Source organism: Sceloporus undulatus, chromosome 2, assembly GCF_019175285.1.
Source record: "Sceloporus undulatus isolate JIND9_A2432 ecotype Alabama chromosome 2, SceUnd_v1.1, whole genome shotgun sequence".
NCBI lineage: Eukaryota > Metazoa > Chordata > Lepidosauria > Squamata > Phrynosomatidae > Sceloporus > Sceloporus undulatus.
The window spans coordinates 180,387,822-180,411,724 of NC_056523.1; the positions used below are offsets into that span (position 1 = coordinate 180,387,822).

At 42.8% G+C, this 23,903-nt stretch overlaps 1 protein-coding gene across 1 annotated transcript in view; it reads right to left on the reverse strand.

Annotated features, from left to right (window-relative positions):
- LRP1 (LDL receptor related protein 1) overlaps positions 1-23,903 on the reverse strand; it is a 392,141-nt gene that overhangs the window by 70,472 nt on the left and 297,766 nt on the right. Inside the window, exons 30-42 of the mRNA XM_042447614.1 lie at positions 18,878-19,105; positions 17,437-17,611; positions 15,880-15,974; positions 14,121-14,270; positions 12,824-12,967; positions 11,659-11,784; positions 10,157-10,288; positions 9,812-9,946; positions 9,547-9,676; positions 7,978-8,104; positions 6,503-6,654; positions 4,868-4,992; positions 4,332-4,703 (exon numbers count right to left, since the gene is read on the reverse strand). Of these exons, the coding sequence (XP_042303548.1) occupies positions 4,332-4,703; positions 4,868-4,992; positions 6,503-6,654; positions 7,978-8,104; positions 9,547-9,676; positions 9,812-9,946; positions 10,157-10,288; positions 11,659-11,784; positions 12,824-12,967; positions 14,121-14,270; positions 15,880-15,974; positions 17,437-17,611; positions 18,878-19,105 (2,091 nt within the window). The remainder of the gene's footprint in view (positions 1-4,331; positions 4,704-4,867; positions 4,993-6,502; positions 6,655-7,977; positions 8,105-9,546; positions 9,677-9,811; positions 9,947-10,156; positions 10,289-11,658; positions 11,785-12,823; positions 12,968-14,120; positions 14,271-15,879; positions 15,975-17,436; positions 17,612-18,877; positions 19,106-23,903) is intronic.

Genomic DNA, 23,903 nt, shown 5'->3' on the forward strand with positions numbered 1-23,903 from the left:
AAATACTCCTGGCTAGTTTCAACAATTCACACATGCCGTGGTCTGAGACAGACCTCATCCACACATGTTATTAGAAAGAGTCACTGCATCAGGAAGATGGTAGTACCTCAATGGCAGAGCACATGGTTTGCATCCCAAAGGTGTGGGGATCTATTTCTACCATTGAAATTTCTAACAATTTCCAGGTGGAGCTGGAAAAGTCCTGCCTGAAGTTCTGGAAGAATCTCTGCCAGTCAAAGGGCCATACAAACAGGCCAAAATAAAGCTGCTTCAGGACACTTTGGAGGTATGCTGTTTAAATGATGCATGCATTCTAAGAGGCCAGAAGCCATGCCAAAGCCACACTCCAGTCCTGGAGCTCATAGTGCAAAAAGGTAACTTTCCCAAGTTCTCTTGCTGCCATGCCCAGAATGGAACTGCAGGTTGGTATATTTCCTTCCAAGGCAATTCTTCTGAGTGCTTAAGGTCTGGCTTCAATCTTATGTAAGAGAAACATCTTATATAAGTCTTGTGGCATTGTGAACACCTTAACCACTTTTTATCTGGCATCATCTTTTATGGGCTACTGTCCACCTCACTAGATAAAGAGTACAGTTGGCAGATGCACTATAACATGCCTGACTGTTGAGTAAGTGAGTGGGGGATTATAATTAGCCACGGCAGAAAGAAGGCAATTATTCAGAAGCCTTTAACAGTGGCTATTAAAAACAGTTTCTGGGTGATCACACAGACATTCTCACACTGAAAAGCTACAGCACTCAATCACTGTTGATATCCATCCACACATACATATGTGTAATAAATCTCTTGGGGTTTTGTTTTTGTTTTTTTGCTACTACTCCCTCCCATTCAACTTTAATGCCTTTGAATGCTTCCAAACACTGCTGCTTTCACTGACATTTGAGTGGGATGGCCATGTATAAAAGGACATGTTATAGCAACCTTGCTGAGTTATATAAGTTCAGTGCCGTGCCTGGATAGGAGATCACCTAGAAACCACAGACACCACTCTGTTAAAGAAAAGCAGGACATAAAGGTAACAAATGTATAAACCAATGCTAAAACAGTGATGCATGAAGCACAAAGGAAACAGAAGAGATTGTACAAATAACAACAACAACAAAAATTAATGCTGAAGCCTAAGTTCATATATGCTGTTTCTCCTGTAAAAGTGGTGTGGGGAAGGGGCATCAATAGGGGAGTGAGTGATGTGTGGGCCACACCAGGTAATACCTTAAGGGAGTGACACCACTGCTCCCCAAACATCTGCCTTTGGATAGAAATATGTTGTGCCTGCATCCCTTTAAAATGCTGAAGAGATTGTGTGAGTGGGGCAAGGCTTGATGGGAAGAGAAATAAAAGGCCCTAGGTTTTTTTTAATTAATTTTTTTTAAAAAATATGAAAAAGTGTTCTTACATTTAATTTTTTAAAAGTCTTTTATTTTTTTTAAAATCACATCTTACCAAATTTAAACTTTAACCACAGGAAACAATATACATGTATATACATTTAGCATGTGTCTAGGCTACTGTAATTTAAAGATATAATTTTAATAAATAATAATTTTGCTAGTTGTTTATTTAACAACTATTGTCATTACAGGCAGTGATATATGGAGATTACGATTTATGAGTAATATTGGTACAAAAGTCATTCCTAAGGATTCTGTGATCAGCTTTGGCTTCCGAATAAAGCTTATTGTTGGGTTCCTGAGTCCATCAGGTGTCACAGTCACAGTTCATTATATATGTTGTGAGCTTCTCTGGGCAAGGGCATACTGTGGTCAGATGTTACAAATGATTTCTAAGCACTGTGAAGGAATGGAGGATTTTCCCATGTTATCGCCCCATCCAAGCCTATGGCATGCCATGACAAAATCTCTCATAGTCAATTCCCCAAAGCAAAAGCTTGGAGAAGTTACTTTTCAGGCTACAACTCCCAGGTTCCCTCACACAGGATCAGTCCACAGCAGGCAGCTTTCACGGGACACAAAACTTCCAGCCTATTTCAGGGGCAGAAAACCCCATCTTTCTTAACCCCCAGAAGAAAGCATGGGGACTTTTCTTCCACTGCCTGACTATTCAAACATAATAAACAGAAGCCACTTGGCATTATCCACCCAGGGCATGTCTGCATTTGTGTGACTTAACTTCCTCACACAAGTTCATAAAGAGAAGGAAACTAATCTGTTTCTCTCCAAATGAAAAACTTTGCCCTGCTGGTAGTATGCCACAAGTCACAGTTCTAAGAGTGAATGAGGCTTGTAGGGTATCGGCACAATCTCCTTTCCCATCACTCCAGAATTGGGGAGGGAAAGGGACACATGGCCCAGCCACATGCATTAGCAATCCAAACAGGAACATAAGCAGCAATGCCCTTGAGCACAGAACAGTTTAAAATCTCATTAAACTCACTGCTGTAATTCTAATTTACATATACAAGTCCAAAGGCAAGGAGGGAAAGCGGGAAGGGAAAGATGGAAGACTAGAATGGACTGAGTAGTGACTTTAATATACAGCTCTCCAGAGAATCCCACACTACTGCCACCTGCCATGCAGATGCCTGAAGGAGAACGTGTTGAACATTATTTCAAGTAGTGCCCAATTTTCTGGTGTGGTGAAGGAAGGCACACATACAAAGTTGTCATGCTACAGAAAAAAATGAGTTTTGTCTATACAGTATTAGCTCTTTAAGGGAAGTCTGTGAATGACAGGGAGAAATCTGGCAGTGGCTGGAGAAAAGGTCTTCAGGCACTGTATGATGGCACAGGAACAGGTACCCTGCTCCAACACCACAGTGACTGGGTCAGGGAAGAAGATAACTGAGCCATGACACTGCTTTTTAGGACATGCAAAAAAGCATCAATCTCGTATCTGCTGTGACATCCTTAATGTTACATTTTCTACTTTTAGTGAGATTTGAACATAGGAAAGGGTGTGACTCATATTCCCCTTCCCAAGCCCCATCAAGAATGAAATAAGGCACAGAAAGGGAAGTCTATTTTGGATTGGGATTAAACATCCACATTTAGAAAACCAAGGAAAATCTGAATGTGCATATGGAAAATAAGCCTGTTAATCAAATATTTCTACCATATCATTAATTTTTTTTTAAAAAGTCATCTAACAAGCAGGCTTGGGAAGCAGTGGGACACAAACACTTGCATTGTACTAATGAGCCTAAATCCAATGGATAGTTCTAACTAGAACAGACGTACTGACTCAGTGGAACTGACCAAAGCAGATAGCATATCCATAGATTTATCAAGTTTCAATGGACTCAATATGTCTATGTGCGATTAACAATCAGATTTAGGCCATAGTCTTTCAGGTTCCTTAGAAAAGTAGTGGGCCAAGAAGATTCAACTCTACATTTTACAGCTCACAGCTTTTAGTGTGAGTCTGCTTCTTCCCATCCATACACTATGTCCATGAAACAAACTGTTCTCTTAAGTCCAGAAGTGCTACAGACATACCATTGTGAATTGTGCACATGTGCATTAGAAACCTTATAACATCTAATGGAATTGCCTGAATGATGTGACTCTGTTAATGGTTGTTGGAAAGACAGAATATTATTTCTATTATTTTTTGTGCAGAAGATGTTGTTTCCTATCAAGAAAATGTTGCTTCCTGTGAAAAATCACCATACATATGTATTTGGCATAGAATAAGTCTTGAACTGTGAACATTTTTATTTGGTGTAATATTCTCATCAGGATTTTCCAACAACAGGAGAATGAGGAAGGGAAGTAAAAACTTATGCCATGGCTGGAGCAAACAGCAAACAAATACCACCATCTTTAAACAAGGATTTTTAATGCTAAATATTCACATCTGTGTATGTCTTGTACATGCACTTTTACCAAATCAATGGTATAAAAGCAGCCAAACATACTAGTGAACCTCATGCTTCTTTCCATACCCAGTCAACAGTGCTTTGAAGTCCTTTCTAGAGCTTAGAAAACCTGCATTTTTGGACTAGAACTTCCAGAATCCCAGAGCAAATAAACCTGCTGAATGAAAAATTCTGGTAGTTGCAAGCCAAACAAGTAAATTTTTCAAGCTATGGCCATTTCCACTGTTGTCCTAATATCTTAAGCCTTGGAGATTCTCTTCCCTAATGAACAGTTACCATTCTCTCTTGGTAGTCAAACCAATCTCTTCCTAAAGAGAGCTATAACAACTAAGTGCAGCATTTTGTGGATAGAACCTGGACGAAAACTACACCCAACAGAGCCTATGAAATTGGGTATTATCTTTCACACATTGCCCAGAGCAGATTAGTTTAAGAAGAAAGAATCAGGAGAGAAGGCATCCAAAGTACTCACTCTCGACTATGGTTCTGCGTCCAGATCCATCATCGTTGATTTGCTGGATGTTGCCAAAATGAATATCACTATAAAAGATGCGGTTGCTGCCCTTGCTGCCGTGGCGATAGTCAAAGGCCAAGGCAATGACATTTTTCATGTGCTCACTATCTTCAAAAGGCTGTATGGGTGCATTTAGGTTGTTCTCATCTGACAAGTGGATACTCTTGAGAATGGTTCGTTCTGAGTAGAGTAGGTATCCATCGTAGTCACGACAACTCACACTATCCTCAGCGAGCATGCCATGTGCACATGCGCATGTCCGTTGGCCTCCTCCTCGGTACAGGCACAATTGTTGACATCCACCATTGTTCTGAGCACAAACATTGGTACCTGGACAAGGAATGCAGGTGGAGTGAGACTCATTAGCATTACATTAATTTACTGCCTACTTCTATGAGTATGGCTAGTCTAACCACAGGTGGAAAGAAGCCTTTATCTCAGACAGCAAATTGCATCTCTATCTCTGGTGTGCAGGCTGATCCCTCTTCACTTACCCTTCTGCCTGGCTCTGTTGAAGACCTTGATGTCCTTCAGCTGCACCCCAATTCCTGTGCGCAGAGGCACAATTTCTGAAGCATTGTCCTTGCTGCCTCTCTTAATGGATCCATTTGCATGAGTCCTAAAAAGAGACACAGTTAATTGTGTAAGTGTGTCACATTCTGCAGAGCACTAGTAGATGCTACAGGGCTAAGCACAATCAGGAAACAATAATCTATGACACCGAGGAATAACACTTTTCATAGGCATTCCCTCTTAATCGTCTGGATGTTCAAACACTTATGTTATTTCATACTCGTGTATTATGGAGCAGCCAAAGTTTCCAGCTTCACACAGATAAGAAGTCCTAGTGTGATAAACTGCAATCTTCAGATAGTGCCTCCCCCTGACAAACCTTTGTGAGAGAGGTCTGCCCACTTCCCTCTTGTGAGTGGGGGCTGTCCCAAAACAGAGAAGAGGGATAGCCCTCTCCCTGTGTTCCTTATACTGTTCCTACATGATATGAAATTATCTCAACTGCACAGTTATGTGATAGTTAGAGAAATATGCCACCAAGTGATCAAAGATAATAATGCATCCTTCAAAAAAGTTTAATTTTTTTTTAAACCCTCAATAATTACCAGGTACAGACCATGGGGGATTCTCAGTATACAAGCCAAGTTGCAGCTCATAATCCTTGAGCTATGGCTCCAATGGTCAGTCACACACATAGTCTTATTTATTATTGTAGAAAATAAATGAGTGATATGTAAGATGCGTGAGATTACAAGACTGTTATTATGCCACCCAAGGCACCCTCAAAAGCCACATCACTGAAATTCAGCGCCAACATCTGTGCTGCTGAATACTATGTAAACCAACCATTTTGCTTGATGTAAATCACTTGCAGCAGTGCGCTGCCAGATTTAAAGCAAGCATTTAAATCTGACAATTGTCAAAATTCAGTAGCATTAATTTTAATGGGACAGTCAGGGAGCTACAGCACCATGATAGGTCCTAGAAGGAATAAAACTGATTTCTAGGCTCAACAAAGTTGCTATTTGTGTTACAGATTTTCCAAGATCACATTTGTTGCTTGATTAAAACATCTAGAATTAGATACATGTGCATCCATAACAAGCAAAAAATTTTCAGAATTAAGCACATGAGAATTCATGGATGTGGTGCTTTCAAAAGATATAAAATATATTTGTTTATGTATGTATGTATGTATGTAAGAGTGGCATAGTGGTTTGAGTGTAGGACTACAACTCTGGAGACCTGGATTCAATTCCCAGCTCGGCCATGAAACTCACTGGGCAGCCTTGGATGAGCCACATGCTCTCAGCCTCAGGGGAGGGATATGGCAAAACTCCTCTGAACAAATTGTGCCAAAAAAAATTCCCATGATAAATTCACTTTAGGGTCACCATAAGTTGGAAATGACTTGAAGGCACACAATAACAAACATAATATTTGCATATGTAAATAGGACTCAATTAAGAACACGGACTATCCAGCCAGGATGAGCATAACTTAGCGTGGGAGGAAAAGGAATAAGCAAAACAGTGACTGCAAAGCCTTTTCAAGCATTATCTTAGTATTTCTCTATTATAGCCGCTTGCTCTTGGCTGGAAACATAGGATACAGACCTGTCACTCCAGTAGATGTAATCTTCAAAGACTGATACAGAAAACATGTCCATGTTGTTATTGTTCAGGACCACCTCCCTTTTGTCACCAGTTTCCAGGTCTATGCGTTCTATCTTATCTGTCCGGGCATCACACCAGTAAAGCTTCCCCTCCTAAAGAGAGAGAGAGTGCAAAGAGAGAAAGTGCATGAGACAGTGAGAAGGAGTTCAAGGTGACATGCTATCTTTAGGTAATATACCTCAGGATCCAAAGCACAAATTCAAATTGTACCCCAGCAGAAGAATGAGAGAGTGTCTAACTCCTGAGGTAGAGAACCCATATAATAACTACACATCTGAGTGCTTAAGACCAGCTCTGACTGGTGTGCCAGTTCTATTTTTTCTGGACAGGAGTAAGCCACAGTACTCCATTTGCTGGATACTTTCTCATTAGATCACTGCAATGGACTCTATATGGTGCTGCGTTTGAAGATGACTCAGGAACTACAGCTAGTGCAAAAGACAGCAGAAAGACTGCTGACAGGAATATCATACAGACAACATATCACACCCATCTTAAATGAGCAGCACTGGCTGCCAATTTGCTTCTAGATTAAATTCAAGGTGATGATGAGGACAGACCCCCTGAAAGTCTAGCTGGCACCAATATTAGTTTTTTCCCAGCATTAAAATATGGCATTTTATTAAAGCCTTTCTGGGCTTTACTTTCTTCAAATAGGGAATGATTACTTCAAAAAGTACGTATACATAACTTTTAAACCTGTTTTAACTTCTGTCTCATTTAATATGCTAGTGACTTGTTTAAATAATTTATGGTTTAATCTAGAAGTGTTTTAAATTGTTCTATTGTATGTTGCCCTGGGACCCCATTATAAAGGACGGGACATAAATACTGTAATAAACAAATAACAAAACACACACTCACATACACAGCGATCAGGTATCTCTTTTTTACCTGTTTCCTTATTTTACTGCCATAAATCCATTGAGAGCTGCTGTCTGCCCTACTAGAGCTGTTGAGTACTCTTTAACTTAGTATCTCAGAAGCCAGTTAAGTGTGAGTCCATGGAGATCATGGAAAAGCTATTTAAAGTACATTTCCTGGAATATGGGATTCTTCTGCAGTACTTCCACTGGGCAGTACCTCACACTATTTGACCTCACAGTTCATTTCTCTCCATGTTCACATAGTTATAACAGCCAAAAGCAGGATCTTGTGGAAGGAAGTTGGACAGAAACCCTTTCCACCAGAACAAAGGACAGTTACACAGCTCTGTCCCCAGACTTGTATTTTTGCTGCCATTTTTAGGGATGCAATGAAACATGAACCATTCTTGGGTAGGCATAAAATAAATAAAGTACCTGTGCAGCATGGAATCTGCACTGGTGTACTTTCAAGCTGTACCTTTTTGGTTCACATGTGCTTCTGCCCTCCACCCCTTGCTATTTCTATCACTTCCCACCTCTGCGCCGTACCTCATAGTCAACCGAGATGCCATTGGGCCAACTGATGCTGACATTGACAAGGACCACACGTTCTGTCCCATCCAGTCGGGAACGTTCGATCCGAGGGTACTGGCCCCACTCTGTCCAAAAAAGATATCTGAAGGAAATGAGAAAGGCCAGTGGATCACATCTTTAGCCAAACTCTTCAGCCTGCATGCTATCATCATTATTTACCTTTTTATCCTGCTATCCCCACAATAAGCCTGAAAGGTGGCTTATGCTGAAGAACAGTTCTGGCCCAGTGTCACCCAATGAGTGTAATCAATGCATGGAAATCTGAACTCTGACCTCTTTGGTGCTGGCACTATATTTCAGTGCTTTTTCATGTTTGTGGCTTCATGAGCACAGTCTCAAGCAATAGGAATGGGCTGTCACACACCAAACAATGCCAACTGAACTTTCATATTGCTTTGTACCATTTCAAACTGCAAAGTTCTCATCATGGAATCAGTTGAAAACATTCATTCAGTAGAAAGTCATCATGTGGCTAGGATAGGGAGTGCAAAGACCCTGTGATGATCAGCTGATTTCTTGGCATTTTTGAAGAGGAACGAGGAGCCTATGGGGCATGGGCAAACAAGGTGGGCCATTTCCTCAAACTTTGCCCCCTCAGAAGGATAGGCAGTGGGACAGCCAGTGAACCATGACCACAAAACTGCAGTCCAGTTAGCACTGTAAATAAGGAAAGTGGAAGGGGAATGAAATCAGCTTAGGAGTTCTTGAGGGTGAGTTTGCTTTGTCACACTCCCTAGCCTTCATCAGTTAGAGAAGCCTCTGGAGGAATTTAGCTACCTCAGGACTCAGATTAAATGACTCCTCTAGGTGCTGTCCAAGTCCTATTGTCCTCCACCTGTCATCCCAGTCAAGATGATGAGGAGTGGGCAATGTCAGCATGTGACTTCACCACTGTCTAGTCTATTCCCTCAAGAACTAGCTGAATGTTTTTCTGTATGCACAGAGGTGTGGAGATTAATGTCTCAATCTGCTTGGAGAAAGGCAAAATGGACCACACAGTATTGTATATGTGTGTGTATTTCTATGGATATGTCTTCACCGATGTCATCTGGCCCTCCGGACTGGTCTGGAATCAACCTAGTCTCCAGAATCAATTCAGTTTCCTCCACCTATTTTACATCACTGAACCCTGAAGGTACACACCAGAAGAAACATGTACCTAAAAAATTCAATTGCTAGTCCCAGGCCATTGCAAAAACAGGATTTAAATAAGTGCTGATTTATCACACTGCAACTAAATCTGTGAATTTATTCTAGGTGGGAGTCATAACTAGATTCAAGCCATGGTCTACAGAAGGAAGCTCAGGTAAGACCTGAGTAGTGACTACACCCTCCCTTTGGATCCTGCAACAGACTAAATGAACGTAAACATCGCTGCAGTATCTGATAACAATATTCTGGGTGCTTGTCTTTCCACAGCTCCATTACACAAGCCACCAATAGCTTCACAGAGAATAGATGGCTCCTGTTTTGGCCCCTTTTTTCTGTAGTTTTGAAGCCCCACCCTACACAGCTGAATCTTACCCTTTCTCAGGGTGTACAGTGATGGCACGTGGCTTGTCCAGTCCCTGTGAGATCACTACATGGCGGAAGGAACCATTGAGCCTGGCCACTTCAATGACATCAAAACCCTGGTCTGTCCAATAGATGTTTCCTGAAGGGAAAGATGAGCACAATTGATTATTTAGTCATGTTCCCCTTCTCCTGTCTCTGCAAGGCACTGGCATCCCTTCCACTCTAATTCTCCAGTTCCACTTCTGAACAGCTGCAGTTCCACCTCTGACTGTACCTGCAATCCAGTCTACTGCAATTCCTTCCACCCGGCCAATCCCATTGGTCACTACATCTTCTCGCCATGTCTGGTCCCGTTTGGCCCGACTGATGGTGCTCAGGCCCATGTCCACCCAATAGATGGTATCATTAGCTGAAAGAAGAAAAGAAAAAGTAGGGGGAAGGCTTAGAGTGATGCTATGTAAATGTGAGAGGAAGACAATAGTCCCTCTCCAGCAACAAGCAACATACATAATTTTTATAAATCATCCATTTGCCCCATCCCCAGGGAGCTATCCTTCTATTCCTTTCCCTCTGAAAGGTCCAAGGGGATTATAACCAATTCCATGTGTTTGTCACCTACCAGCATGGAAATCAATGCCAACAGCTAATGAAGTCCCAGAGACTGGGACCAGGGCATCAGACTTGTCATTGGGATCCAATGGAATGCCTCGGATACCCTCGTGCACTGAGTACAGGAGGAAAGAGCCAACACCTGCGCAGAGAAAAATACATAGTCACTGAGTGTGAGCACAACCACATAGGAGGGGACAAAACCCAGTGACAGAACATATGCATTACACTGGGAGTGACAGACACATAGTCCTTCTAGCACTTAGTCAACTACTACTCCCACTTTCCCTCACCACTGGCTAAAGTGGCTGGTAGTGGAAGGGACTGATAGAAACTGGAAACCAAACATTGCCCATCTCTGCTTTATATGCTGGTGATCTTAGTATCCATCCCCAGCATACGAAATCAAAGTTTTTCTGGCAACAAAAAGTTCTAAAACAGAACTCTGAGAGTTACTGCTGGACAGAGTTGGCCAGCTTTCTACAACCTAGATTCCTCATGATACTGTTGGCCTACCAGTCCAATCATCCCCAGACACTGTGCTCTATGTCCAGTAATGAAGGGAGTTGTAGGACAGGTTGGGGAAATCTGCAATAGACAATACAGGGCTAGATAGATCAACGGTTTGAGATTGAGTAAGTTCATAATAAACAAAAAGGAGGGATGGCTGTAGGTGAGTAGCTGAACCCACGATTTTCATGTCCTAGATTCAAGCACTTCTAAAAGAAGCTGAGGGCAGGGTAGCTGCATGAAGCTTTGGTGAGTTTCTACCAATTTGACCAAATAATCTGGGATGCAATGGTTCAGTGGTCTGACTGATCATAAGGCAGTGTCAATATTATATACCATTTTAAATAATGTTATTGTAAATTTATATGGTACTTTTAATATTTTTAAAACACTTTGCACATTAGGATTATTTCCATAAACCTTACAATAGAATGCTAAATTCAGCTAGCACACAGACGTTTTGACTCTTTTACAGTGTATATCTAAGTTCTTTTCCCCATTGTGTTGGGATAAAGTATTTCTTGAGAAACATATGTCATATAAAAAAAACCAGGTATCTTATCATACTTTTCACTACTCATGGTTCAAAGCAGGGTATGTGGGTGCGGGAGAGGGATATATTCCCCTGCAATTTCAGGGTGAAGGGACATCCTGCTTAGACCACAGGCTTTTTCTGGGTGACACCTGTTATTCTGTTGTTGCTGTTGTAACACAACATAATAGCTATCCCTCTGAAAAACTGCTTCATATACAGGACTGGCCACAGTACCCTGCCAAGCCTATACGGTATTCAGAATAGTTTAGTCATCACATTATCTATGTGTAATGCCATAAATAAACCACGGCAAAATCAGAGCATTTGTAGCTTAAGTGCCCTACTGCTCTGAACTTTCGACAGTCAAGGTGTTAAGCTGTGACACATCACTCAGATATGCAGAACAACAAAGACCCCAGGAATGAGGCAAACCGTTGCATAGTTTTGCCCCACAGACAATTGTTCACCTTCACAGGACTGCTGCCCACTCTTCAGGCTATAGCCAGCTGTGCACATGCAGGAGCGTGTTGTTTCTGAAGTTGGAAGGCAGAGCTGTGAGCAATCACCATTGTTCACACTGCAAGGGTTGGTACCTGTATCAATCAAGAAATCAAGAAATCAAATAAATCAAGAAACCAACACAGAATCAGACAGTGTCCAAGTTCAGTTTCATTCTGTTATCACATGCATAGTCCTCTCAGTTCACAATCAAATGGGCAGAGTATGGAATAGAGGCTGCCTCTGTGGAAGAGTCAGGAGGACAGGCAAGGTGGACAGTGAGCCTCATGTGGTACAGTCACCACCAAGCTCCAAAGGCTGGCCTCCTAGGACTCTGCTAGCAGGCTGGTATTTTCTTTTCCATACCGTGTGGGCTTAAAGAATGAGAATCACATATCTTGTGGACCACACATCCTCCTGCCTGTATTTTAATAACGAGGAGGGTACACCATCATTTTAAAATAATGTACATAGAAACCTTATGTCATGTTTTAAAGGAAAACTGAGTATTTTCCACCGGTTGATGTGGTTCTGAAATACAATCGTGGCAGCAGATGTTGTTGCAAATCATGGTTAATTCAGGGGCAACATAACCCCATCTACATAATGATAACCACCTGTAACTTAAGGGTACTACACCAATGATTCTGTACTTCCTGATCTCAGAGTTAAAGTAAAAAGTAAAAAGGAAAGGTATTCCCCATTGACAAAGTTATCAAGTCATGTCCAACCATAGGGGGTGGTGCTCATCTCCGTTACTAAGCCGAAGGGCCAGCATTGTCAGTGACTACTCTTGATCATGTGGCCAGCATGATTGCACAGAATGCTGTTTACCTTCCCACTGGAATGGTACCTATATATCTACTTGCATTTGCATGCTTTCGAACTGCTAGGTTGGCAGAAGCTGGGACTAGTGATGGGAGCTCACCCCATCATGTGGAATCCAGGCCGCACACATCCGATCTTGCAGTCAACAGAGTCAGCGTCTTAACCACTTGAACCACTGCATCCCACCAGAGTTAAATTATTCTGAGTTAAACAATACCCTGTTTGCAGTGATGTTTTTCCACACCCTCCCTTTGTACCAAGCACAGGCCACCTGTCTATTATAACCTATATCCTCCAAGAGCTCACCATGTTGCTGAATGGTCTCATTATAGATCTTCATGTGCATAACTAGTGTGGTGCTGTTACGTAGCACAACTGCTTCTGTCCCATCCTTCTTGTTGCATGTGCCCATTTTTTCTGAGGCTTGGTCAGCCCACCACAACTTATTACCTGGGGGAGACAGAGAAATGTACAAGTGGAATTGAAATGTGCAGTCACCTATGAATAAACAGCTGAGAAACAGCATTGGGAAGGGCAATTATCTCAGAGTTTCATAGCACTCCTATGAACAAAGAACTTAAACTTTTATGTAGCCTCAGCAAGAGCAGACCCATTGAATCAATGCTTGAATAGTGAGTCAACACTTAGGTAAATCCCACTGGTTCAATGCTTCTACTCTGGTTGGGGCTAGCAACATGATTCAGGCCAAAGTGTGTTATTTTCCCAACAGCACAGATACAGGCTTGGCCCAAAGATAGTAACTTATGTTTATTCTAATTGATGTTTTACAGTCAGTTACAGATGAATCTCCTCGGTCACTCTTTCCACTCTTCCTAGTCCTGTTATGCTGTTGTTATCTGCCTTCAAGTTGTTTTCAGTTTATGGGTACCCCATGGCAAACCTACCACAAGGTTTTCTTCACAGGATTTGTTCACAGGAAGTTTGCCATTGCCTTTCTCTGAGGCTAAGAGAGTGTGACTTTCCATGTCTGAATAGAAATATGAGTGCTGGTCATCCATGCCCTAGACGAACACTCAAAACATTACACTATGCTGGCTCTCTTCCACTACTGCACTGGATTAAAAAACAGATTAGACAAAACCATGGGGGGCCCAATGAAAAGGCTTTTGGCAGAACCTGCTCCCTATTTGTGAAATGCTTTATTCAAGTCTCACTTGGCACCCTCATTATGGGCACAACAGCTGTTGAAAACAACATCTGGTGAAGATTTTATTAACCAATGTTTTATTGAACAATAGTTCCCTGGGTATTTTTAGACCTGTTCAGTGTTTTGTTTTATTTTGTTTTGTTTAAAAAAAGACCTGTTCTCTGAATGTTGATAGGCTTAATATTTTTATTTATTTCACTTTGGATTGTGGTTAATTTTTAACTTTGCTAACTGCCCAGAGGACGCTGCTAATTGTACGGCATACAAATGGTATAAAGAAAATATAATCAGTAAACAGGTGACAGCTAAAGGGAAGTGCCATGTACTGGGTGACCTTAGGCAAGTCACACACTCTCAATTTCAGAGGAAGGCAATTAAAGTTGTTGAAAAGACTAGCTGTAAAGATAGCTGCCTGCCCTGGGCATTGCTTCTTACCCATGATTGCCAATGCTGTGGCCTTGCGCAACTGGTTCTTCATGGTCTCTATCACCTCCAAGCCACTGCCATCCAAGTTGCACCTGTTGATGGTACCATTGCCAGAGCTGATCCAGTAGAGTCTGCTTTCCTGGTAATCAATGGAGAGCCCTGGAACAAAAGAACAATTGGAGTGGGTACAGCAGTATGAAATTAGTGCTTGTTATATTCTGGACTGTGAAGGCAAAATCGTGGTTGCATTTGTGCTCTGTCACTATTGGCTTGAATACTGTTGTCTGTATAGTTGTCTTTCCAAGCAGCGCAGGTCAGAGCCATCTAGGTATTAGACATCATGTTCACTGGGTGCACCTGGATGTATTTTACAACACAACTCTGCTGTCATTACAGCCAGAACAAAAGGAGGTGAATCAGTTGATCATGTTGTCTCATCCTATCCATTGACCACCCCAGTACCTAAACATGCTACAATTCATCTTTACGGATGTTACAGCCCCCTTGGTACAACCTGTTATTTTAGGGTCAACTTATCCTAGACCCTAGGCCATGATACAATGCCAGCACTAATCATGACACTGCAAAAAAAAAGTACGTGCTTTCAAGTTACCTGTCAACCTATGGTCACCCATGAATTTCACGGGGTTTTCTTAGGCAAGGAATATCCAGAGGTGGTTTTGCCAGTTCCTTCCTCTGAAATATTCCCTATAGAACCTGGTATTCCTTGGCAGCCTCCTATCTAAGTACAAACCATCACTGATCCTGCTTAGCTTCCAAGATAGGATCTGGTGCCTTTATGACATTTAAGTGCATAAAACCTAATACGGTAGTAGCCCACAGACAAAACACTTTTTCAGCTACAAAAAAAATTAATTTCTGTTGTATCACCTGGAAGCAATTCTTGCTTACCACAGACTGCCATGTCATATTGTCAGCCTGTGATGGTGATGGGCTGTCTATAGGATGTTCTCATGATAACGGATTATCAATAAATAGGCATGATCAATAAAATTATGCCTAAATTCTAACTAGATCTATCTGTCTGTGGAATTCCTTGTGGAAAGATGGAAAACAACAGCTATAGAATTTAGATAGATAGTTCAGTCTTCAGGACTACAAGAGATTTATTGGTTGAAGTCTTATGTAAAGAAAAGCTTTTGGGTATAAGTTAAACAAGTATTTTGTATTTCACTGCTGTATTTTGTGTTTCTCATGTCTGCAGGAGCATATCCTTTCTTTCATGAAAAAAGAAAGAAACCTTTTTAAATATGAGTACACCTTTCTGCTTGTAGTATGCTTTACTACTGCTTGTAGTATGCTTTTACTACTGCTTGTAGTATACTTTACTACTACTGAATGCAATTAACTTTATATCCATTTCCCTGGAAATGGAAATAAAGTTAATTGCATTCAGTAGCCCACCAACACTGTGTATTTTACAGGTGAAATATGAGGAAGGGATGATTATGGAATAAGATTATCAACTGTCTGAGGATATTAAAGTCTTCTCAGAAGCACCAGGCAATGGATGCAATGAGCTATATTGGTCTGGCATGAGGCCATTCAAAGCATCAGAAACAATCCTGGACTCGTGCCTGAACCAGGAGCTGTAGCATTTGGAGGAACAGCAACATGGATAAAAGTGGCAAGAGTGATGGGTTATACCTCCACCGAATACAGAGAAATAGTGGGAAACTAGGATCTGGCTTCTTCCCAAGTGCGTAAGGATAATGATGGACACAGGCAGATGGTGTTGACTACATACCAACAGGTCCTTTTTGGTTAGTGAAGAGCAGACTTCGGTTGCTGCCATCCATATTAGCAATGCTGATGTTATCCCCATCTGTCCAGTAGAGCTTTCTGTGTGATAGAGACAATTGGAAAGAGAAAAGAGAAAAATGATTGCAGCAAGGTAGGTAAGGATTAAGCGCACCAATGCATGCACCCCTCCATTCCATGGGGGAAAACGGTTCAACATAAATGCAAAAAACCCCATTACTTTGAATTTTCTTTTAGCGCTATGTCCAGAGAACTAGTGTCCTGACAACTCAACAAGGTCTCCCTTGTCAAACAATCTGTCCTAAAACAGTTAGCATGTCCATGTATGTACACACACAATCACACAATATTCTCAGAGCCTAGAAAATTTATATTTCAACTACAACATCCATAATTCCCTAGTTTGGATGTCCTATGGCCAGGGAACTCTAGGAGCTGTGCTCCAAAAAAGTAACTTTCTCAAGTTCTATAGGTTCTCAAACACTTCAGATTAACTTTTCCTTTATGTCACAGGTTTCCTCCTTTAGATTCAGGCAAATTCTTCCCGTTGTTCAGAAAGAGGATTTGTAACACTAAAAGCAGTCAATTTTTTTTACTTGAGCCCTTTTAAGATGATTACTGCCATTACGGTCAGGTTAATGCAGACTGGGGGCAGAGGAAGACAACAGCTCTCCCTGATGTTTTAAAGCTGGTTAAAGGGTTTAGGAGTGAAGCAAATCCACTTAGGTATGCCCCCTGGGCTTCATTCAGTTCATTCCAGAACAGTGTCCTGGTAAAGCTGCCACATCCAAACTTTCCTTTTCTTAACGGCACCAAGAAATAAGGGCTCAATCACAAGCCTTAACATGCCCTCTAAAGGGGTGAAGGACAACACGTGACAATATGCTACCTTTCCAAGGAGACTCCATACCAGCAAATATTTTTAAAACAGGTGGATTGTAGCTGTGGTTGAAAAATAAATCTTCTGGGCCCTTACAACTATAGTAAACAAAAATATCAACAGATCATTTTCTTTGTAGTTAGGAAGCTGTGTTCTGTTCTCAGACAATATTCAGATACTGTGTATCCTCTAAGATAAGATAAACTATAGTATATACTTGATTACCGTGCTCTAGTTCCACCACTATTTTGAAGGTTGAGGGCTGAGAAAATCATGAAAAAATGCAAAGAAACTTACACACTGGGAAACTTTTGCAATGTTCTCATTCAAGCAAACACATGATTACTAGGAAAAACTGCAGTTATTTTTATGATTTATCAACGTGGCTTATTTCAGTAAAACATAATGAAGGTGAAATGCAATATAGGGTCCAGATATAATGCTAAAATATGGTTAACTGAAAAGGAAAGTGGAAGCTTCTTATCTCCTTCTCACAGCCATTCAAAGTTATCGCTATTCTCTAACTTTTTAAAAATTGTATTACAAACGGTTAAAGGTATATTTTGTGTTAATCTACATTGTAAACCCCCTTGAGTTCTCTACTGGGAAAAGGGTGAGATGAAAATAAAACAAACTCAACTGGCGTAGCTTTTCCAGACTCACCCTTTGAGAGGATGTACAACTAGGCAATGAGGTTTGTCTAATCCCTGAATCACAGCATTCTTAAATGAGCCATCTAGCCGTGCCACGTTGATTTGCTTCTTGTTAGCATCATAGCTTGTCCAGAAAAGATTCCTTGAAACCCAGTCAACAGCTAGGCCATGGGCATTGGGTAAGTCTGGAAAACAATGCAAGGGGAGGGGGAAATCTATCAAATTAGGGAAGTCAACGGTAAAGCCCAGAGAGAGACAAAGAAGGAAGATGCTTCTATAGCAGAGCTGGGAGGAGGTTATAATTCAAAACTGTATTCAGCTGAAAGAACTTCAGTTTCATTTAGCACAAGAGATAAAAGCATGGTGGGGGACTTTCATCTTTCCAGATGTTGCTGAAACCAATACCCACCAGCCCCAGACAGCCTGGCCAATAGTGAAGAAAGATATTAGTTCTAGCTTATAGAACAATGGTTCCCAAATTTTGGTCTTCCAGGTGTTTTGGACTTGAACTCCCAGAGACCCCAGCCTGCTTTGGCCAAAAGTCAGGAATTTTGGGAGCTAAAGTCCAAAACATCTAGGGAAACAAAGTTTGGCGACAATTGATTTAGCAATATCTGGAGGGCCACAACTCTCCTCAACTTTGGTATAAAAGCAAAATAACTAAATAAATAAAATGGTTCCCCACTTGGCCATGAAACCCACTGGGTGACCTTGAGCAAGTCACATTTTCTCAGCCTCAGAGGAAGGCAAGGGCAAACCTCCTCTGTACAAATCTTGCCATTGTAGGTTCACCTGAGGGCCACCACAAGTTAAAATAAATAAATAAATAATTTTTTTATTTATACCCCGTCCTTCCAACGATCAGGGCGGCTTACAAACCAATTAAAAACACACACAATCCATATTATCAATACAAAAAAAATTAAAACCATACAAATACATCAATACATCAAGAAAATAACAGGAGAAAAAGCCCCATAGCCCAACCTCTTGGCCACGGAAGAGGAGGGAGGCCCACAGGATATTTAATCGGGGAATGCCTGTTGAAACAGGAAGGTTTTTAAGTCCTTCCTGAATTGGGCCAGGGTGGTGGATGAGCGGAGCTCAATGGGCAGCATATTCCAAAGGGCTGGGGCAGCCGTGGAAAATGTCCTCCGCATGGTGGAGGTTAACCTAGCCCCAGGCACCTTCAGTAATTGCTGCCCAGATGTTCTGAGGGTGCGAGGCGGAATGTACGGGGAGAGGCGGTCCTTTAGGTATCCTGGGCCCAAGCCATTTAGGGCTTTATAGGTAATAACCAACACCTTATATTGAGCTCGGAAGCGAAGTTGAAAACAAATGGAAGGCACAACAACAACAGCTATTCACATAAAAACAGAGCCATGTCAAAATACAGTATAAAGTGTGGAAAAGTTAAGAGGAAGAGACGACAGAGGGAGACAAAGGAGTACCTGCAGAGACAACCGTTTCTACGCCTGTTCCATTGATGAACGCCCGCTTGATGGTTTGAGTGCGCACATCTGACCAATAGATCCTCTGCTCCATAGCATCATAGTCAACCACAGTGACATTGTCAATGTCAGGCACAGTGAAGGAGTTGATGTAGTTGTAATATGGGTTGTCAATGTCAACCCCTCGGATTTCCATTTGGCGGGCATAGAGCAAGAACTTCTTAAACTCTGGAGAAGGAGACAAAAGTCAAGTACACATGATAAGAATTTATTCCATTTGAGGTCAGCAGACTACAAGCTCCTAAGCTAGTTATCTGTCAAATATGGCTAACTGTCCCAAGCAACCACAAGATAAATGCAAAGTGGGTGTGCACCTCACATTTCATAGGCTGAAACTGGTTTCAATCTAGTTTAACTTCTGTGTCCCCCAAAGACTCTTGGGTACTGTAGTTTTTGCACAGGCATTATCTTTCTTTAAAACACGATGACCTCCTCAAAGACCTATGGTTCCCATGTTTCCTTGGTTGCGAAGCCATAGCAGTACAACAGGCAGGAAACTAATTTATATTTGTAGCATATGGTATGTCCTAAGTATATCTGTACAGTGTCAGGGGAAAAAAGGAACTTGAAAGGCTTTCTGACACATCACAGCATTCCTCAGTTAGAGGTGCAAAAACAATCTGTCCCATGATTCCCTTCCACCTACACTGTACTTGTAAGAACCAACAAGAGAGACATATTTTTAGGACCATTTCTTGTATTTCATTTTAATGCATTCCAGCTTTCCATAGGGATTACCTTGTAATGGAAAATGGTTTCTGAATGTTTTAATTACATTTTGATTCCATATCATTTTAACTGGATTATAAACATGAAACAATAGATAAGTAATTGCTATTTTGTCTGATAACCTCTCAAAGGATAATGCAATAGTGGGGCTACTGTAGCCCACAGACTGCTTGCAGCTCCCAGAACATTGTTTTGAAGCTCTATCTGTGAGACGCTTGAAGTCCCCAGTTACCCGCCACAATTTTAAAAAAATATTATTGGGATTAAAAATATTATTTCATCCCAAAACAGTGAAAAACTACTGCAGAATGTAGCAGTTTTATGCCCACACAGCCTGACTCCTAGATGACCATCAAACAGACACAAAAATTAAGAGTTTAAAAATTGGTGGAAGAGGAACTGAAGACAAAGCTGTAAGTGGCATGATGTCACTAATGGTCACAATGGTGCATTTGACTGGAGGAGGTGGGGAACACCGCAGAAACTTTTGCAGTTGCCCATCCCTATCCTAATGAAAGCCAAGAATCGTAATTTAATGTAACTTGCATGGAGAGGTGAGTTGTGCTTTCTGGAATTTACCTTGGAATGCAAGCGCACCGAATAAATAAATAAATAAATAAATAAGCAAGCAAGTACCTTGAAATTGTACATGCTCCTCCATTACTTTTACAAGGATATAAGGGGAGAGAGGAGTGGCATTCAAAAGGGATTCTGGCCGCATCTTGGCAGGGGGTGGTAAGGCCTGAAGTGGGAGCAAAAACTGTCCCACAGGCACTCCTACATTGCACCTTTAGTCTAAGAAGTTCCTAGTTCTTAAAGCCAGCAATTCTAAATTATAGTTTAGCAGCTCTTTCTCCAATCCATCACCCTCCCATGATAGCATGGCAAACAAGGATGATAGGAGTTGTAGTCTGACATGTCTGGAAAGCACTAGGTTAGTATTAGATGAATAAGCCTCATGTTCTAGTGATCCTCCCCTCTCCTCCTCTTGCACAACTGGAAGGGAGAGAATGGAAGGATAGGTTGCTCACCTGTAACTGTGTTTCTTCGAGTGGTCATCTGCAAATTCACACAAATGGGTTGTTCTGCACCTGCGCAGCAATGCTTGGAAACTTCTGGAATCTCTGGGCAGAATGTAAAGTAACTTTCTGCAACTTTTTGGCGGTAACTCCGCCCATCCCTATATAAAGCCCCTAGCGGCCCGCTCTCTCTCAGTTCCGAATGAGCCGCCACAGCTAGACGGCAACGTCAGCAAAAATATGAGCGGGACACTGAGGGGATGGATGGGCGGGATTTGTGTGAATTCGCAGATGACCACTCGAAGAAACACAGTTACAGGTGAGCAACCTGTCCTTCTTCTTTGTGGTCTCTGCGAATCACACAAATGGGTTAGACTGGCAAGCTTAAGTCAAGGAGGAGGGAGTGTCCAAGCATTGTAACATTCGATTTTATTAACGCTAATAAACAGCATAACCATACCATAAAGTTTGTGGATTCAATGCAAGCCAGAGATCAATACTGCCCTCCCAAAGGCTGCGCGTTGCCTGTCCCTAGAATCCAGCCTGTAATGTCTGATGAAAGTTAAAGGCTGGGACCAGGTAGCAGCCCTGCAAACATCCTCCAGAGGAATTCCCAACAAAAAGGCAGAAGATGCAGCTACCGCCCGAGTTGCATGGGCTCGAACCCGTGCCGGAGCGGGAACACCAGCAAGTTCATAACAAAGATGGATAGTGCTAGTGACCCACTTCGAAAATCTCTGTGGGGAGACTGGCATCCCCTTTTTTGTCTCTGAGTAGCAGACAAAGAGCCTATTTGAAAGCCTCAAGATCTGTCCAGATAGAAGGCCAGGGCTCTTCTTACGTCCAGGGAATGAATGCGACGCTCCTCATCTGTGGTCGGGTTCGGAGCCAAAGTGGGAAGTACAATGTCCTGGTTTAGATGGAAGGCTGACACCACCTTAGGTAGGAAGGTGATATCAGTCCGGAGAACCACCTTGTACCTATGAAAGCGAAGGTAGGGCTGGTCAGCCCGCAGGGCACATAGTTCTCCAGCCCGACGAGCGGATGTTATGGCCACCAAGAAGGCTGTTTTCCATGTAAGCAGTCTGAGGTCTATGGTGGCCATGGGCTCGAAGGGCTTCGATGTAAGCTTAGAGAGCACCAAGTCCAATCTCCAAGCCGGGCTAGAAAACGAAGAGGGTGGATGTAAATTATTGAATCCCCTTAGGAACTTTTTAACCAAGGGATTCCGGAACAGAGACGGCCTATCTCCAAACGTATACCGGGAGGAGATGGCCGACAAATAGCCCTTGATAGAACTGAGGGCTAAGCCAGAATTGGCTAAGGACATCAAAAAGTCAAGAATGGTGGGAACTGACACTTGAGATGGTGTGATCTTCCTGTGATCAAGGAAAGTCAAGAATTTGGACCATTTATAGCTATAGGCCCTGTGCGTGGATGGCTTCTGAGCTGCCAGTATGACGTCCTGAACCTCAGATGGGAGGGAGGTCAAAACTGTATCCTCCACGCTGCCAATGGGACAGAGTCCATGTCGGGATGGAGAATCAGCCCGTTGTGCAGGGAGAGGAGGTCAGGACGGTACTCGATTCGGAGATAGCGTCCTTTGGAGAGTTGTAGAAGGGGGGGGCGAACCACGGTTGTCTTGGCCACCATGGGGTAACCAGAATGACATCTGATTGGTCGGTCATGATTTTTGATAACACCTTCGTCACTAGGGGAAATGGAGGGAAAGCGTAGAGCAGCCCCTGGCTCCAGCAGAGTTGGAAGGCGTCCCCTTCAGGGTCGGGTGCTCGGACCCGAGAGCAAAATGCTGGGACCTGGGCGCTCTGAGGGGATGCAAAGAGGTCCAGCACTGGCATGCCCCATTGGAGGAATAACTCTGAAGCCATCTCTGGATGGAGCCTCCATTCGTGGCAAGTCTTGGGGGACCTGCTCAGTTGATCTGCCTGGTCGTTCTGATCGCCTGGCAGGTGGATGCACTGTAGAAGGATGTTGTGAGTAATACACCAATCCCAGATGCGGAGGGTGATGTCCAGAAGCGTCTTTGACCTTGTGCCTCCCTGCTTGTTGAGGTAGTACATTGTGGTGGTATTGTCTGTAAGCAACAGTAGTAGGCAGGAAAAGGCCTTGAGGGCTTTCTCTACCGCAAGCATTTCCAAGGCATTTATGTGGAGCAAGGCCTCTGTCAGTGACCACTTGTCTTTGATGGAGAGATCCATGACATGAGCGCCCCATCCTAGCAGAGAGGCTTGATTTGCGGCTGTGGGGGCACGAAGAACATGCCCACGCAGACGTTGTCGGGTTCGAGCCACCAGAGCAAAGATCTCTGAACTGTCCTCGGGATGGTAAGCAGCCTCGTTGGTGAGTCGTGCACGGGATCGAAGACGGACAGGAACCACGACTGTAGAGGTCTGAAGCGCAGTCTGGCCCAAGGGGTGATAAATGTTGTAGAAGCCAGGTGACCCATGGCCACTTGGACTGTATGGGCTCGAACTCTTCTCCGGGAAAGGCAGTCCTTTAGAAAGGAGACCAGTGCGTCATGTCTGGAGAGGGGAAGGAAGGCTTTCATCACCCTGGAGTCCAGTGTCATCCTGATAAAGTCCAGTCTCCTTGTGGGTTGGAGATGGGACTTTTGAAGGTTGACTTGTAGTCCAAGTGCCTCCAGCAGGGATAGTGCAAATTGAACGTCCCGTAGGAGTGCATCCCGGGATGGAGCGGTGAAGAGCCAGTCGTCCAGGTAAGGAAAAACAGTTATCCTCTTCTGACGCAGATAAGCCACGACCGGGGCCATACACTTTGTGAAGACCCTCGGGGCCGTGGAAAGGCCGAACGGCAAGACCTTGTACTGGAAGATGTCGGTACCGATGGCAAAGGTGAGGAACCGGCGATGGCTTTCTCTGATGGATATATGAAAACAAGCGTCCTTTAAATCTAAAGTGATGAACCAGGAGTCCTTCTGTAACAACGGCAGAATAGAGGCGAGAGTTACCATTCTAAAGCGTTTGTAAACAATGAAAGAGTTCAACTCGCGTAAGTCCAGGATAGGTCTAAGGCCAGAGTCCCTCTTTGGGACGGTAAAGTATCTGGAGAAGAAGCAGTATCGGGCCCGAGCCGGATCCACGGGTTCGATAGCGCCTTTGTCTAGGAGGGAGCGCACTTCGTCAAGAAGGGTGTTCGAGGGTAGGGTGGAATTAAAGGCTCCGGTGGGAGGGAGCTCT